The sequence below is a fragment of the Rana temporaria genome, chromosome 2 (assembly GCF_905171775.1).
Source record: "Rana temporaria chromosome 2, aRanTem1.1, whole genome shotgun sequence".
NCBI lineage: Eukaryota > Metazoa > Chordata > Amphibia > Anura > Ranidae > Rana > Rana temporaria.
In genome coordinates, this window is record NC_053490.1 from 440879704 (window position 1) to 440896551 (window position 16848).

The 16848-nt window shown below is 41.6% G+C and overlaps 1 protein-coding gene across 3 annotated transcripts in view; it reads right to left on the reverse strand.

Annotated features, from left to right (window-relative positions):
* The window catches only part of CUX1 (cut like homeobox 1), a 429361-nt gene that overhangs the window by 353224 nt on the left and 59289 nt on the right, over positions 1 to 16848 (reverse strand). For all 3 annotated transcript variants that reach the window (XM_040338414.1, XM_040338412.1, XM_040338415.1), the window contains exon 2: positions 8284 to 8394. In XM_040338414.1, coding sequence (XP_040194348.1) covers positions 8284 to 8394 — 111 coding nt within the window. The remainder of the gene's footprint in view (positions 1 to 8283; positions 8395 to 16848) is intronic.

Consider the following 16848-nt stretch of genomic DNA (forward strand, 5'->3'; position numbering starts at 1 on the left):
CAATCTGTCTGGTGGATCGGATGAAAATGGACAGATGGTTCGTTTTCATCCGATCTCCCATAGAGGAAAGCGGAGGTCTGACAGGTCCATTTCTGCACAGTGTGCAGAGACGCACTAGTCACCCGCGGCTCAGCGGAGATCAACCGAGCGATCCCTGATGAGCAAGTGGAAGTCTAAAAACGGATCCGCCCGTGTGAAAGGGACCTAACCGTTTAAAGCATATTCAAACCCGAAATGACTCAATCTGCTATGTGAAAATTACTAAATATGCCTAACCAATACAGGTCTACTTGGGACTATACAGTGATATTCTGGGTTGATGGATACACATTTGCTGTACATTCCCATTCTTCGTTTTACTAATTCAGATTTTTGACAAATCCGATACTATAAGGGGGCTTTTCTCACTGACTGCAGAGAACAACTGGTGACAGTGTTGCAGTTTCACTGCCCCCGGAATATTAACATTACAGCCTGATAAATGCCACAGCCGCAAAGTAAGGAATCACAACCATGGCATCTGTACAACCCTGGCAGGCTGCAGAGTTTGACTGGCAGCCCTGCCTGTAAAACTCACCCATTGAGATCAACAGGGCTTCCCTACAGCCGCGACTTCAGGCTCACTGTTGCTGCACAGTAATGCAATGTAAGATTGCTGCTCAGCAACGAAGGTAAAGAGAAAAAAACGCACAGGTGTCAGTAGTGGCCTTTTGTTAGTGAATACAGAATAGGAAGAAAGCAATCTCACAATGTTGAACACTTCCCTGTCTTTGAGTTAGGTTGTCAAAAGTTAGTGGCACGGATATAGGGGAAATTCTCATTCACTAACCTCCTACATTGCACAGAATTATCTGTATATTATGTAGTCATGTAACTGAAAGCACTGATTGTCCCATTATTAACCAATGGCAGCAGTGCATCATTAAGGCCCCATTCACACTCCTGTGACTAGTCATGCAACTTTGGACGGACTAGTCATGCAACTTTGGATGGACTAGTCATGCAACTTTGGACATCAAAGTTGCATGACAAGTCATTCCCCATGTTTTCCAATGATAGATTTGAGATAGATAGATATATATAATATTTTTTTACATATACACACACACACCCCACAGTTGCAGCAACTTCAAAATAGTTCATGCACTACTTTGGTCCAACTTTCATGTAACTTGGAGGGCCATAGACTTTAATGTTAACCCTCAGAAGCTGCATGAAAGTCGTCTTGAATGTTATAGAATGGAACTTGTGTGCAACTGTTGTCCATTATCACTGATCAAAGTCGTATCCAAGTTGCACCCCTAAGTCGGCGCAACTTTGAAATCGTACAACTTTGGATGAGTGCAAGTGTGAATGGAGCCTAAAGCAAACCTACAGGTTCAGCAGTAAGTGCCTACAACCACCTTAAAGTGGAACTTTAGCATAAGACCCCTTTCACACTGAAGCCTCCCCTACAGTCCCAGTCTGAAAGCCCTAGTGCACTGGAGCAGTGCGCTTGCAGGACGTTAACAAAAGTCCTGCAAGCAGCATCTTTGGAGCAGTGTATACACCACTCCACCACTGCCCCTGCCCATTGAAATAAAAGGGCACCGCTGCCAAAGTGCCTGCAAAGCGTTTTGGCAGTGGCGCTTTTCAAGCGCATTTAACCCTTTTTTCGGCCACTAGTGGGGGTCAAAAGCGCCCCACTAGCGGCTGAAAAACGCTGCTAAAACGACAGTAAAGCATTGCTTAAACTATTGGCGCTTTACCGCTCACGTGACCCGCTCACAGCCCCATCTAAAACGTACTTGAGCCCCATCGCAAAACCAACGATGCACAAGAGCCTCATCCTCCTTATTGGCTGAGACAGCAGCTGGAGCCATTGTCAATCACAGCCAGTGAGCCAATGAGCCTGCCTGAATGCCCCAATTGCAAGCTGCTTGCTCTGGGGCCACTCTGCAGGAGGGGGACCAGGAGCACTGGCAGGGGAACCGAGAAGAGGAAGATCGGGGCTGCTGTGAGCCAAAATGCTGCACAGAGCAGGCAAGTATAACATGTTTGTTTTCTTTTTTTGTTTGTTTTTTTAATGCCTTTAATATCACTTTAAAACTGCAGTGCCACAATAACCAATAGGCAATGCTTTTACAGCTCACCAGTTTAGAGATAACCGGAGATTAGGGACCTAGAATTATTTCTCTCACTCCAGCGTGTGTGGGGCTGTACAAAATATGCGGCGTAACCCTCAAATCCTACAGATCACTTTTACTAAACAGCCAAAAACCTGCTGAAAAAATCAGAAGCAAGCTAACTAAAGGCTGCCGTTGCAGTCGTGAACGTTTTCACACCCGTTTAAAGCCATTATGTAAGGGACTTGTCACTGTCAGAAAAAGGGTTAAATAACCTTTACAAACCCGCAGTAAAATGGAATATTTGAATACATATTATAAATTCAAGCTTATAATTAATCTTGACATCAAGTTTTCATTATAAAACATGTGGTAAAGCTGGCATATTTTTACAGATTACAACTTAAGGCTCCAATTGTGAACAATAATGTGGCTGACATCTATTGCAGATGCCTACAAACCACCTTCTTTAAGAACCTGGCTGTGCCATCCTCTCCGTATTGGCTGGGCATCTGCCATATGTGCCCAACTGCACAGCTGTGAAGAAATTAAACAACAGCAGCACAGGATCATTCTGGCCTCTTACCCTGACTTGGTGCATATGAGAGAATCACACTCTTTCCTTGGGAAAAAAGGAACAATCCTGTAATGTTCGCAGGGATTTTACATGTTAAAAAAAAATCACAAGTGATAAGTAACACTGCTGACGCCTGTGCAGGCTGATGATCGGTAATAACAGTAGCATTCCTAAAATACCGAAATGTTTTTTATGAGTGTTCCCAACTGGTGAAAAACCTTAAAGCGGTATTATGCAAACATTATTATGTATCCGTTTTTTTTTTTTTTTAGGCTATTTTCATCTGGTGATCCAGCTAGCAAGCCTGTTTTTTTTTTAAAAAGCTCAACCTCTCCAGCAGAATATCTCAGTAAACACGGATGAGACAAACCACTTAGGCCCGGTTCACACTTGTAAGGGTGGTTCCCACTGCGGGTCCATACCTGTTCCCACAGCCACAACCGCCCGCACAAAAAAAGCAGGAGATGCATGCAGATGCCATTAATCTTAATGTCACCTGCACACACTGGAAATCCCAGCAGCCACTTCCTGCGCTGGGAACCACACTGCACTTACGTTTCCATACTGAGTGCGATTTAAAAAAATCCAGCAGGGAATTTTTTCCTGTGTTTTCATGAGGCATGGCAGCCCATGAATGAGCCTTAAATGAATGGAATGCCATGCCCATGCACACAAATGTGAACCAGGCCTTAAAGCGGAGTTCTGCCGTAAAAAAAATTTAATCTAAAGTCAGCAGCTACAAATACTGCAGCTGCTGACTTTAAATATATGGACACTTACCTGTCCAAGGCTTCACTTCCTGGTTCCCTACTGTGCATGCACGAGTCGCGCTGCGTGATCTCACTGATCCCTGAGTGTCTCCCAGAAGACAGCAAGGGACAGACGGAGGAGGGGCCGAACATGGCGTAGATCACCGCGGATACTGCAGTGATCTATGCCCGGCAGTGGGAGCAAATACCTGTATTATCCTGGCCATACACGGGTCGAATTTTGAAAGAACTTTTTGAAAATCTGAAAATTTGTGCGTTTTGTGATCCGATGGTGCCACCATTGATTTCGAAATTCGACCGACCAAACCTTCAATTTCATCTCATGTTCCTACAGAAAATAATTTTTGTGTCTGGGAACCTTCTTTTCTTTCCGGGAACCTTCTTTTCCTTTCTGAGAACCTTCTTTCCTTTCCGGGAACCTTCTTTTCTTGCACATGCTCATTTCTTTTTCGATTACATTCCTTGCACGATTCTCCCATCATTGATTAGAAAATCATTTGTTTTAAAAAAAAAAAATAATCCAACATGTTGGATTATTAAAATTCGATGGCCGCACGTAAATAGTTTCTTTCTGCAGCCCACTAATGGTCCGAAATACAAAAAAAAAATCTTAGATAAGATTTTCAAAAGAAAGTTCTTTTGAAATTCGACCCGTGTATGGCCAGCATTACACAGGTATCTGCTCCCCCCTCCCCCTGAAAGGTGCCAAATGTGCCACTGAAAGGGGGATCCGAAAAAGCAGATTTTCCATTTTTGGGTGGAACCCCGCTTTAACACTGGCAGGGGTGATTAAAATGATAAGTCCATTTTTTATATAGTGGGAAAGGTATAGAATCTTTGGCATGATGCCAAAATAAAGTTAAAAAGGTAACTCCCCTTCTGTGGGGAACAAATTGCAAATAAAAATATAATAATACAGCATATACAATTGCGACACAAGTCATATTGTAATTGAATGTTATTAAAAATTTCCTTTTCTTTTTTTAATCTGCAGCTCTGTAATTTTCTGTAAAATGCAATATGGCAACCTGGAGGTGTTCTGTATACAGATGATGTACTGACCACCCCCCCCCCCAGAAACAAATTCCTGCCAGTGTAATTGGCTCACTGATTTTCCCAGAAATCTGCACTGAGATACAAGTCAGATTTTGGGCATCCTCTGCAACAAACATTTTTGGCGAGATACTCCAAAACGGAAATCACATCTAGATGGATGCAGAACCTGCCACTTTCTTTATTAGAGCCTTGCAGCAGCGGATTGATAATTATAAAAATAACTACATTAGTTTTTTTCTTTTTAGGCTTCCTTTCTTCTGGTGATCAAGTCTGTTTTTCACAGCATAATGTATCAGTTTACAATATAATAAATGGAATATATTACATTTTTTGTTTTAGGTTTAATACCGCTTTCAACAATGCCATCTTTTTATAGTAACAATCATTGTGAATTAATTTAAAGTAATGCAATGCTGTTATCATCAATATTTATAACAGTGACTGCAGTATATGCATGTATGTATTAGTGGGAGTAAAGGCATCTTGAGAGCAGAATATTAATCATAGTGCATATTCTGTTTCTTTAATGCTTATTTCCGATCATTCTTCCTTAAAGGATGGCACTTTTCACATGCATGAGAAACAATTACTAAGAAATTGCTCAGAGGCAATCCACCAAGAAAATATTCGGTTTAACAGTGCAAACATGAAACCAGCTGTTGTTGCTAAAAACAGTTTGTGCATCCAAGGGCAAAATGCATATGTGTCTCCGGGGTGCTAATTATATTAACCTGTTCACTGCCAACAGCATTCTAGATCCACTCTCCACAATCATTATTGCAGTCTAAGCAGAAATCCCAGCCTGTAACAAAGCAATATTAAAAGCAACATGCTAACACTGGTAAATGGGAAATACGTAAACTATGAAATAGCGGCTCTTTACATTACACAACATAAACACTCACACACTGGTACTACTAGCCCGTACTACAGAGACTGCAGAACCTTCCTGCATTGCTTGCTACCCCAAGTAACATACAATCATAGTGCATCTCCTGAGGCCCCTGATGTTATCAAGATGCATCCTGCTGATTGCACCATATGTTTGTGTTCTTTTTTTAACAGAGGAGGTAGGGTGGTCTCTATGGGGCTGCTGCACTAAACTGAGCCACAAAATGCAGGATTGTTCAAGACTTGCAGGAAAAGAAAAGTAGGATTATTAGTGAGTATCAGTAAAATTGGCATTAATTAGGAAAGTGACATTGGGAAGAAAAATAAACATCTGTAATGAATTAAAAGATCTTTCAAAGCAAACAGTAAATACTAAAACTGAAATACTCCAGAACACTAAAATAGCTTTTTTAATGTTTTGCACAATTAGAGAATACTGGTTTTGTGGATATTTTATTTATTTGTTATGGCGGTGACTAAAAAAAATCGTATGTTTAAAAAAAAAATTAAAAAAATTCTCCTTTCTTTAATCAGGTAAATATGAAAAGTTACACAAATAAAATCAAAATCTGAAATATTTTGTATTCTCCATTTGGCTGGCAGGTGGAGCTCTTGGCTCCTTTTCCTGTGTTTCTGCCGTCTTCCTTGCTTCTTTGATCTAACAAATTAAAGCGTAACTTCATTTTTGAAAAACATTCCTCTCTGGGTGATCCATGTACATTGCAAAAATTATAACAACCTTTGTTGCAGATTCCTACCTTTTGTTATTCTGAAGAAATCCCTGTATGTTCCTCTGGGCCGAGTGTGTCTAATGGGAATGGTTTCATAATTACAATTTTCATTATTATCCATCAGTGTTCCTACAGGGAAGGAATGATACCGCTCGAAAAGCTACTGACCCCTCGGATTGCTTGCACCCTACGGAAACAGACAGGTGCTGGCTCTGCACAGGGGCATGGAATTGGAAAAAATCCTGGACTGCCGCACTCTGTTAAACAACATCTTTATTGGATAAAATCAGATCAAAACATAGCCCAAAATAGTGATTATGTTTTGATCTGATTTCATCCAATAAAGACATTGTTTAACAGAGTGCGGCAGTCCAGGATTTTTTCCAATTCCATGTCCCTACAGGGAGTATCTCACCAAAAATTAAATTTTTGTTGCAGGGGATGCCTGAAATCTGACTTGTATCTTAAGCCCCATACACACGGTCACACTTTTTGCCAACCAACTTCAAAATCTGCAAGTTTTCTAATTTGTCTGACCGTGTGTACGCTCCATCGGACCAACTTTTTTCGGGTTTCATCCAACAAAAAGTTGGGTCTGCAAACGGACCAACTTTTCGGCAAAATCCGATGGTGCCCTGTCTGACCGTGTGTACAGCAAGCCAACCAACTTTTGTACAAAGTGCAAATACGCATGCTCAGAACCAATGTTAAAATCAACCAACAATAGCAGAAGTTAACCAAAGGGTGGCGGTAAAGAGCAGAAAAACCATGTGATGTTGTGTAATTTTTAGAAAAGTTTGCAGAAAAGTCTGAGCGTGTGTATGCTATAGGCGTGACCGGACAAATCAATTAGGAAAAAAATCCAAGGGAAAGTTTGTTGGATGGGTGACCGTGTGTACGAGCCTTTAGACAGACTTCTGGAAAAATTGGTGACCCAATCACACAAGCAGGAAATGCTGTTTACGGGGGGTGGTCAGTACACACTCTCTGTACAGAACAACTCCAGGTAGCCATATTGCATTGCATTTATAGAAAATTACAGCGGCTTCAGATTGAAAAGGAAAGGTAATTTTTAATAACATTCAATTATAATATGCCACAAACGTACGCGTTATATCGTTTTTTCTTTATTTGCTATTTTTTCCCCAGTCGAAAGTGGAGTTACCCTTTAATTTTGTTTACAGAGGTCAAGAATACAAGCTGTAATTTAAGCTGGCTAGGAATAGTTTTGATTGCTAGGGGGGTCAAATTAACATTCATTTTGGACCATGGTGACGAGAAAATTTGAAGCAGCATGATGGAAATTTTTTCTCGGGCGATAACATTTCTATGTGGTTTTTGTTCCGGAAATTACTAAAAATGTTAAAAGCAAGTACTTTTGAAAGTTAAGTCCAGTCATGAAATATGCAAAGATATGTTTGTACAAATATTCAGCGAATGTTTGTCTAAAAGCTCAGTAGTGTATAGCCAGCTTTAGACACATGGGTAGAGGACTGAGCCCTGGTTCACATTGGTATGATTTGACATGCGATTTCAAATCGTCAGCATTTGCCGGCAATGGCACCATCCTAATTGGTGCGACACCGCAATCTGCGCCGCTGCACCGATTTTAAAAAGTAGTTTCTGTACTACTTTTTGCGGTTTCGGGCCGCGATTTACATCGACATCTGCACAGATGTCTCTGAAATCACGGCCGAAATCGGCACTGACAATCGGGAGTGAAATCAGCTGAACTCGCACGGCTTCATTCCCGCAGCCCAGTGTGAACCTGGGCTTAGTCAGTGACATATTCTTTATGTGACAGCCCCATCTATGATTAGAAGTCAGAAAAGGCCAGCTTGAAAACAGATAGCGTCTACGGTGTTCTCTCCTCAGATAGTCCGTATACTTTGTCATGCATTACATGCTTACTTGCAATACAAAGATTATAAACATACAATAAAAATTGTAGATAGTTTTTAGTAGGAATCAGCAGCCGCAAAATGCTCTCCCCCAATCAGTGTAGCATTTTGGGACATATAGTACCTATTCATAGAGCAAAAAGTTTTCCAAATAGGAATATAAAGCAGCAGCATCATTCTTTTACACAGACGAAGATCTAAATTTGATTCAAGATTTCTTCATTCACCAAGAAAATAAATAGCTCGGCTCACCTCGGGAGTGTTCTTCTTGAATTCTCGACTTTGATCAATAAGTTTTTTTCTGGACTGTTCGCTTTCATCTTGTCTGTTTGCCAATACGGTTGCTGTTGTGTCTAATTCTCTCTGTTATAGAGAAAAAAAATATATAAGATTTCAGAGAAAAGACTGACATAAATATGTTCTAAGAAACAGATGATTGGGAGAACATTGGAAATAGGCAAAAAGTGTAAAATCTAAAAGACACTAACCAAACTTTGCAAGCAAACTAAAACAAAAGGCAAAACTTGTTTTAGTTTAGGATGGAGTGGAAAGAAATTGCAACCCCTGTCAAGTTTTTATTGTCCTCATTAGGAAGATTTTCACCCTCTCAATTTGTAATGTTCACCATTAACCATTACATTTTGTGCCCAGAACAGGAATACCTGGCTGACAGCCAGAGTTTACATCAATTTGGAGGGATTTCATCTCACTTCCTGTTTTGGCTACGGGACAGGAAGTGAAAAAAAATCTGAAATCTTCCCAATGGGACACAGATGGCAAAAGAAAAGAAAAACGGACAAAAAAAAACAAAAAACCGAAGGGGCAGACAAATGCCAAAGAAATAAATTATATTGGGTTTTTACAAAATTTCCCTCTTTCTTCCAACAATATATTTTGTGTGTACACATAAATTACAAAATGCCAAGAAAAGAATTGCGTAATGGGACAATGTAGCTTTAGTGTGCATGAGTAAAAGTCTCATCATCAATGGCTGCCCAATAGCGGAAGAAAAAAAAGACGGTGGAGGTAAAGGAAATGGTAAAGCTGACATCAGTGGTGATAGAGCGGTAAGGTGGAGCCCAGAATGTTCAGCGCTGGAGGAAGGGCAATTGACAGGTAGGTCTACAACAATGATGTATTAATATGCCATGCATGCTTGCAAATTAGAGTTAGAGCCATAGTCACTTCCACGCTACAGTTTCACTTAAACCTTTTAGGCCGGGTTCACACTGCCGGCGCACACCAGGGGTGCGGTGCGTGCTGGTTCACCGGTTCAGGTCTGATTTCAGCCACACCAAAAAGAAAGCACTATTTGTGCAAAAAAAATTATATAAATTGCCTTTGGGTACAGCACGGCATGGCCGTGCAATTACCAGTTAACGTTTTAAACAAAAAATGGATTGGTCATGAAGGGGGTAAAATCTTTTGGAGCTGAAGTGGTTAACGAAGTTCGACTGTAAGGGCCTTTTCACATGTACGGAAAAACGGTCCGTTTATTACAAGTCTGTTTACGGACTTGTAATGGTTCCCTATGGGATTGCAGACGTTAGCGGATGATGCATGCGCTAACGTCCGCAACCATCCGCGTCCGCAAAGATCCGCTTTTGCGGACCAAAGAAAACCCTATTTTTCTTCCGTCCGGCGGAATGGATCGGATGAATACGGACATACGGTCCGTATTCATCCAATTCCCCATAGGGGAGAGCGGAGGAGAGACAGGGCGGTCTCTCAGCCCGTTTGGATCAGCGGGGATTTACGGAGGAATCCCCTCTGAGCCAAACGGGCTAACGGAGCAGATCAATTACGGATCCGCTCCGTGTGAAAGAGCCCTAAATGAGATTCAAGGGGTACAATTTTTTTTTCCTAAATAGCTTCCTTTACCTTAGTACAGTCCTCCTTCACTTACCTCATCCTTCCATTTTGCTTTTGAATGTCCTTATTTCTTCTGAGAAATCCTCACTTCCTGTTCTTCTGTCTGTAACTCCACACAGTAATGCAAGGCTTTCTCCCTGGTATGGAGTATCGTGCTCGCTCCCTCCCTTGGACTACAGCAGAGTCAGGATGCTCTCTGCGTTGCAGATAGAGAAAGGAGCTGTGCGTTAGTGGGCGTCCTGACTCACCTGTAGTCCAAGGGAGGGGGTGAGCACGACACTCCACACCAAGGAGAAGCCTCGCATTACTGTGTGGAGTTACAGACAGAAGAACAGGAAGTGAGGAGTTCTCAGAAATAATAAGAACATTTAAAAGCAAAATGGAAGGCTGAGGTAAGTGAAGGAGGACTGCACTAAGGTAAAGGAAGCTATTTAGGGGGAAAAAAATTCCTTTACAACCCCTTTAAAGCTGGCTACACACTATACAACTTGTATACAATTTTCTTGTACAACTTTCCCTTAGATTTACCAAAACCATATACAACCAAAAAACACTTTCCATTTGTATGCAATCAGGCAGGCCCTTGCACTACATCATGGGTCTTCAAACTACGGCCCTCCAGTTGTTCAGGAACTACAATTCCCATCATGCCTAGTCATGCCTATAAATGTCAGTGTGTTACAATGCCTCATGGGATATGTAGTTCTACAACAGCTGGAGAGCCGTAGTTTGAGGATACCTGCTACATAGTTGAAAGTAAATGAAATTGAACAACAAAAGTTGTATAATGTGTATCCAGCTTTAGGCAACTGCATTTATATAGACTGCCGTAGTTTTAGTTCATTGGTTATCTTTTATTTCATATGGCTTGATTGTACTGGATTATTTTTATGGCTTGCGGTTTGCTTTCCAATAAAGAGCTACTTAAAAATCATCCCTGTAGCCCAAGTCATTCTGACGTTGCCATTTAGTTGCTCATTTGGGTGAGCAGCACATTCTGTATTTAGTTCTGTCTGGGCTGATGTGTGGCGTGAGGTAAATGAGGCCTAACAGCAGTGATAGAAGTTCCATAGAAATAACAGTGTCTGCAAATAGAGTGCCTGCTTATAGCAGAGCTAACAAAGGCTACAGAGGTGACCATGGCAAGGTCATCTACTAAATGGATCCTTGGAAACAGGAAGCCTGATTTATAGAAGTTCCCTGGTGGGTCGCTCTTCCTCGGTCCAGATCAATCAAGGTTACTGTATAAAAGAAATCATAATGATCACGCCAATAATTTACCATCACCGGAGAAGACAGAGGGCCTATGGAGCTTGGAAGATAAATGATGGTCTTCTAGATTTTAAACTGCTTCAACAACGAGCCAAGGTTTCCCCCCTCAGTCAATAACTGTGTACATGGAAAGCTGAACCGCATAAAAAGTAACAGTCTTTAGATTGACACTTTCAGCTTCATGTCTGTCAGCGCTGCAAAAAAAAAAGGAAAGCGAATCTCTATGGTCCTGAGATAAAAGACCGCGGCTTTTTATTTTCCGCAGAGCTTTATTTCTTCTCACCGATAGTGAGGACCGATGAGCTTTTAGTTTTAGGCCCCTTTCACGCTTGTGCGACTTGGGACTGCAAAATCGCATGACAAGTCATACCCAATGATTTCCAATGAGTACCAATCATATCTGTGCAACTTCAAAGTAGTCTCTGCACTACTTTGGTATGACTTTGATGCGACTTGAGGTCCATAGACCTCAAGACTACACAGGCATTGTCAAGTCGCATCAAAATTGGGGCAAAACTGCGCGACTTTCAGGTCGCACAGGTGTGAAAGAGGCCTTCAATGTTTTGGATAAACTTCTATCATGTGTGGTATAATAAAACCATTATTTTTATTTGATCTCTTAGCCCCCAGTCAGGCTACTTTAGCTTGGCATCAGGCATTGCGCATATGACCGATTTTCGAGTGTTATATATATACACACACACGTTGAAATGTGTGTGTGTGTGACATATATATATATATATATATATATATATATATATATATATATATATATATATATATATATATATATATATATATATATATATATATATATATATATATATATATATATACACACATACATACATATACATATACATATACATACACACACACACACACACAAATGACAAATATAATCATCAAAATATAGACAGGAAAAATGGGTGCATGCAAACCATACAAGTCTATTAAGAAGTCATATAAAACCCAATTTAAAATGATCACCATCAGAAAGGATACTATAAAATATATATAACACATACATATACACATATACACACACATACACACTATATTATATAAGTATAGATTCTATACTTGACATAAAATCGCTCCACTCTACGAGTTTCGCACATTTATCCACTTCCTCAGGACATTAATTGAAGCTGTATAGATGTACAATATATAAAAGCGGTCACACCTTGCAGAAAGTACCAGGACCAGAAACAAGCACATACAATCCCCGACTGGGACACAAATTACACTCCCATCAGGTCCCCCCCACCCAGCCCGTGGGAGGACTGCAGGGATAAGGAGGCCAGCACAGTGAAAGACAGAACCAATACAAGAAGCCTCAATGACATGACTATCTCTTTACAAAGCAGTCCCAGAGAGTACAGATTCCAATGGCTGTAGATTTTATATGAAAATGGTCCTAAAACAGTGGTTTTCAACCCTGTCCTCAAGTACCCCCAACAGGTCATGTTTTGGGAATTTCTCTTAGATAAAAATAGCTGTCCAAAATACCAAACCATTGACACCGATTTAAAGCACCTGCACAAGATAAAGGACAACCTGTAAAACTGGCCTGTTCGGGGTACTTGAGAACAGGGTTGAGAACCACTGGTCCTAGAATATACCAAAGAACCTTACAACTCTGAGAGGGGCCATTGTTAATATGTTCCTATAGAGAAAATGCTGTTCACAGCATATCATGTGCTCAAGATAGTCCAAACATTAAGCAGACCCAGAGTATTGATTTCCCTGGCTGCAAATATTATACAGATGGTCCTAGAATACATCAAAAAGCTTTACAGCTCTGAGAGGGGCCCTTATTAACCACTTCCTGCCAGCCGTACGACTATATACGGCCGCAGTGTGGATGCCAATTGCCAGGAGGCTGTCTATATACGGCCTCCAGCCACTGGGGGACGCGCGCAAGCGCCGCTGACGGCGGCGCACGTGCCCGCCGCATCACTGAGGTGCCGATGCGCGTGCCTGACGGCCGCAATGTCTGCCAGGCACCCGCGATCGGCGGTTACACAGACAAGGACGTGGATCTGTGTGTGTAAACAAACAGATCCACGTCCTGTCAGGGAGAGAGGAAATCGATCTGTGTCCCTTGTACATAGGGACACAGATCGGTCACCTCCCCCAGTCAGTCCCCTTCCCCCACAGTTAGAAACACTATGCAGGGTACACATTTAACCCCTTCCTCACCCCCTAGTGTTAACCCCTTTCCCTGCCAGTCACATTTATACAATAATTAGTGCATATTTATAGCACTGATCGCAGTATAAATGTGAATGGTGCCAAAAATGTGTCAAAAGTGTCCGATGTGTCCGCCATAATGTCCGGTCCCAATAAAAAAAAATCGCCGGACGCCGCCATTACTAGTTAAAAAAAATAAAATAATAAATAATAATAAATTCTGTCCCCTATTTTGTAGGCGCTATAACTTTTGCGCAAACTAGTCGCTTATTGCGATTTTTTATTTTTTCCAAAAATATGTAGAAGAATACATATCGGCCTAGACTGAGATTTTTTTTTTTTTTTTTTTTTTAATTGGGCTATTTATTATAGCAACAAGTAAAAAATATTAAATTTGTTTTAAAAATTGTCACTCTTTTTTTGTTTATAGCGCAAAAAATAAAAACCGCAGGAGGTGATCAAATACCGCCAAAAGAAAGCTCTACCTGTGGGGAAAAAGGGATGTCAATTTTGTTTGGGAGCCACGTCGCACGACCGCGCAATTGTCAGTTAAAGCAACGCAGTGCCAGAAGCTGAAATTTCACCTGGGCAGGAGGGGGGTATATGTGCCCAGTAAGCAAGTGGTTAATATGGTCCTGTAGAGAAAATGGCGTCCACAGCATGCCATGTGATTAACATGGTCCTACATATGGCAAAAATGGCAAAAAAGCTAATGAACTTTTTTGAGTTTCAAGCTTCTTATGCCGCGTACACACGATCGGAAATGCCGAAAACCAATGTTCTATGTGAGCTTTTTGACGAAAATTCTGACTGTGTATTCGAGAGCTGGTTCTCAAATTTTCCGACAACAAAAAAGTTCTTGTTGGAAATTCCGATCGTCTGTATGCAATTCCAACACACAAAAATCCTACGCATGCTTGAAATCATTAAACTTAATTTTTCTCGGCTCGTCATAGTGTTGTACGTCACTGCGTTCTTGACGTTCGGAATTTCAGACAACATTTGTGAGACCGTGTGTATGCAACACAAATTTGAGCCAACATTCCGTCAGAAAAAAATCCACGGTTTTCTTGTTGGAATTTTCGATCGTGTGTATGCGGCATTAGGGTAGAATTAATAATAAATGCATCACTAACCCGAAATTTTACATATTTTGTGAAGCTTGCACACATTCACACACTACACTAGTCTGAATTCAGGCTAAAGGCTCATTCACACCACATCTGTTGAGTGCTGTTGATCTGCACAGATCAACACAGGCTCAGTGCCAGGGTACATAGATAACAATGGCTTTCCATGGGCTCTGTTCATACCACAAAAGCTGCGTTGAAGTGGATTGCAATAAATAGAAATAAAGACAGGCTGCATATGTTTGCACTGCACTGCACCTTGCCACAGGTCAGTACATCTCACTGTTGTGGTGTATAGAGATGAATGAAATGTCAGTTTGTAATATTTCAGTAACCGTAAAAAAAAGGGGGGAAGACGACAAAAAGAAAATGCCTTGCATTGAAAAAAAGGTGTATTATAGTGCAGGGTTTGACAAATTTGCTTGGAATCTAGGAGCCAGCTAAAAAAGTTAGGAGCCAGAAAACGCGGCCCGTCCCGACGAGCTTGCGCGCAGAAGCGAACACATACGTGAGTAGCGCCCGCATATGTAAACGGTATTCAAACCACACGTGAGGTACGCTTGCATGAAGGTGGAAAGCTCTTGCGGGGGGGGGGGAGCAGAGACAGCCGCTGAGGTACCCCAGAAGACCAGGTTTGGGGCCACTCTGTGCAAAACGAGCTGCACAGTGGAGGTAAGTATAACATTATTGTAATTTTTTGCTTTAGTGATCCTTTAATAAAAGTCAGCAGCTACACTTTTTGTACCCGCCGACTTTTAATAAACGCAAAAATGACTGGAGCTCCGCTTTAACAATTGGGAATTTTTCATAACATCAGCCAATGACATAGGTTCTGGGTATTCATACACTTTTATTATTTATACAGACGCCTCCATGAACAGGCTAGAATTGTACAATGTTACTTCTGCTTAAAATCAAAACCAAAATATAAAAGGGTTTTCAATTTTTTTTTTTAATCCCCCAATTACTAGATGGGAAATGATTAGAAAATCTCTATATCTATAGCTTGGCACCAGTCTGCCGGGGATAGAGCGAGACAATGCGAGGGAGTGCGGAATCGCTCTGCTGTGTCATGTCTATGGTGTTTTCTCTGTGAGCTCTGATAGGTTTTCTTTCATTCCACTTCTCCTTCATCTCCTGTGTGGTGGGGAGGGCCACAAGACACAGACTATTGACAACAGTTGGGTATTTGCTTCCTGTCTAAGCGGACATCCTGTTAAGCTCCAATTACTGCCAACTCGGCAGAGATTACCAGGATTTCTACTCCACGCTAAAGATGATTTGATAAACTGAGGAGATAGGTGTAGGAAACAGGTAGGCTTCATAGCAGCATTGTAAAACATGTCAGTTCTTGATCTGCACTAATGTCATCAACACTTCATTGGGATTTTATGGGACACAATTTGACTTTTTTTTTAACTACTTAAAAAGCCCGTCACGAAATATAAAAACTGCATAGAAAAGCAGAGGCATAAGTATTTTAAATGCCAACTTGCAGTTATTTCCTCTTCATAAGGGATTTTATTCAATCTCGCCTCTGTGACACTTGTTAGAAATTGTAACTACTCTAGCAAGGGTCTGTTCTGCAGCACAGCCCTCTCCCCTCCTTGCATGGCACAGCCCTCTCCCCTCCTTGCATGGCATAGCCCTCTTCTCTTCTAGAATTGTCTAATTGCTCTATGTGCTGGCCCAGCTCCTCTGCCCCCCCCCCCCCTCATATTCCTTTATATAGCTGCCAGAAGGGGAGACAAGAGGAATACTATAGTATGTCACTTGAGTGACAGCTCTTAGACTGCTGGGGCTACAAACATCTCATCCATTACGGCACCCAGCAGGCTTTTGGATTTCTACACAATTCTACATAAATCGGGCAGCAGCTGCAGCATTGGGAACATAAAAACTGGTGGAACATGGAACACGTTCCCAAAGGTGAACTTATCCTTTAAAGTGGCCACAAGGAAATCAGTTGGTTAAAGCGGAGGTTCACCCAATAAGGAAAATAACATTACATTCAGTATACCTCAAACATGTACAGTATGCCGTTTTTTTTGGAGGGGTGTACATAGGGTATTATCAGTATTTTCCTCCCGGCTTCCGGGTACTCGCTCCCGCGGGAGTGGGCATTCCTGTGCAGTGCTGCAATGTCATCTGGGACTTCGCCCAGATGATTGACGTGCCTGAGAAAAACTCCCGCCGGCGGATAAGGCGCGTCACGGCTTTCCGAAGGTAGCCAAACCGCGAGTCGGTTCTATACGGCTCCTGCGCACCGACTAGGAGCCGTGTAGAGCTGACTGCGCAGGCGCCGTATAGAGCCGACTCACGGTTCGGCTACTTTTAGAAAGTCGTG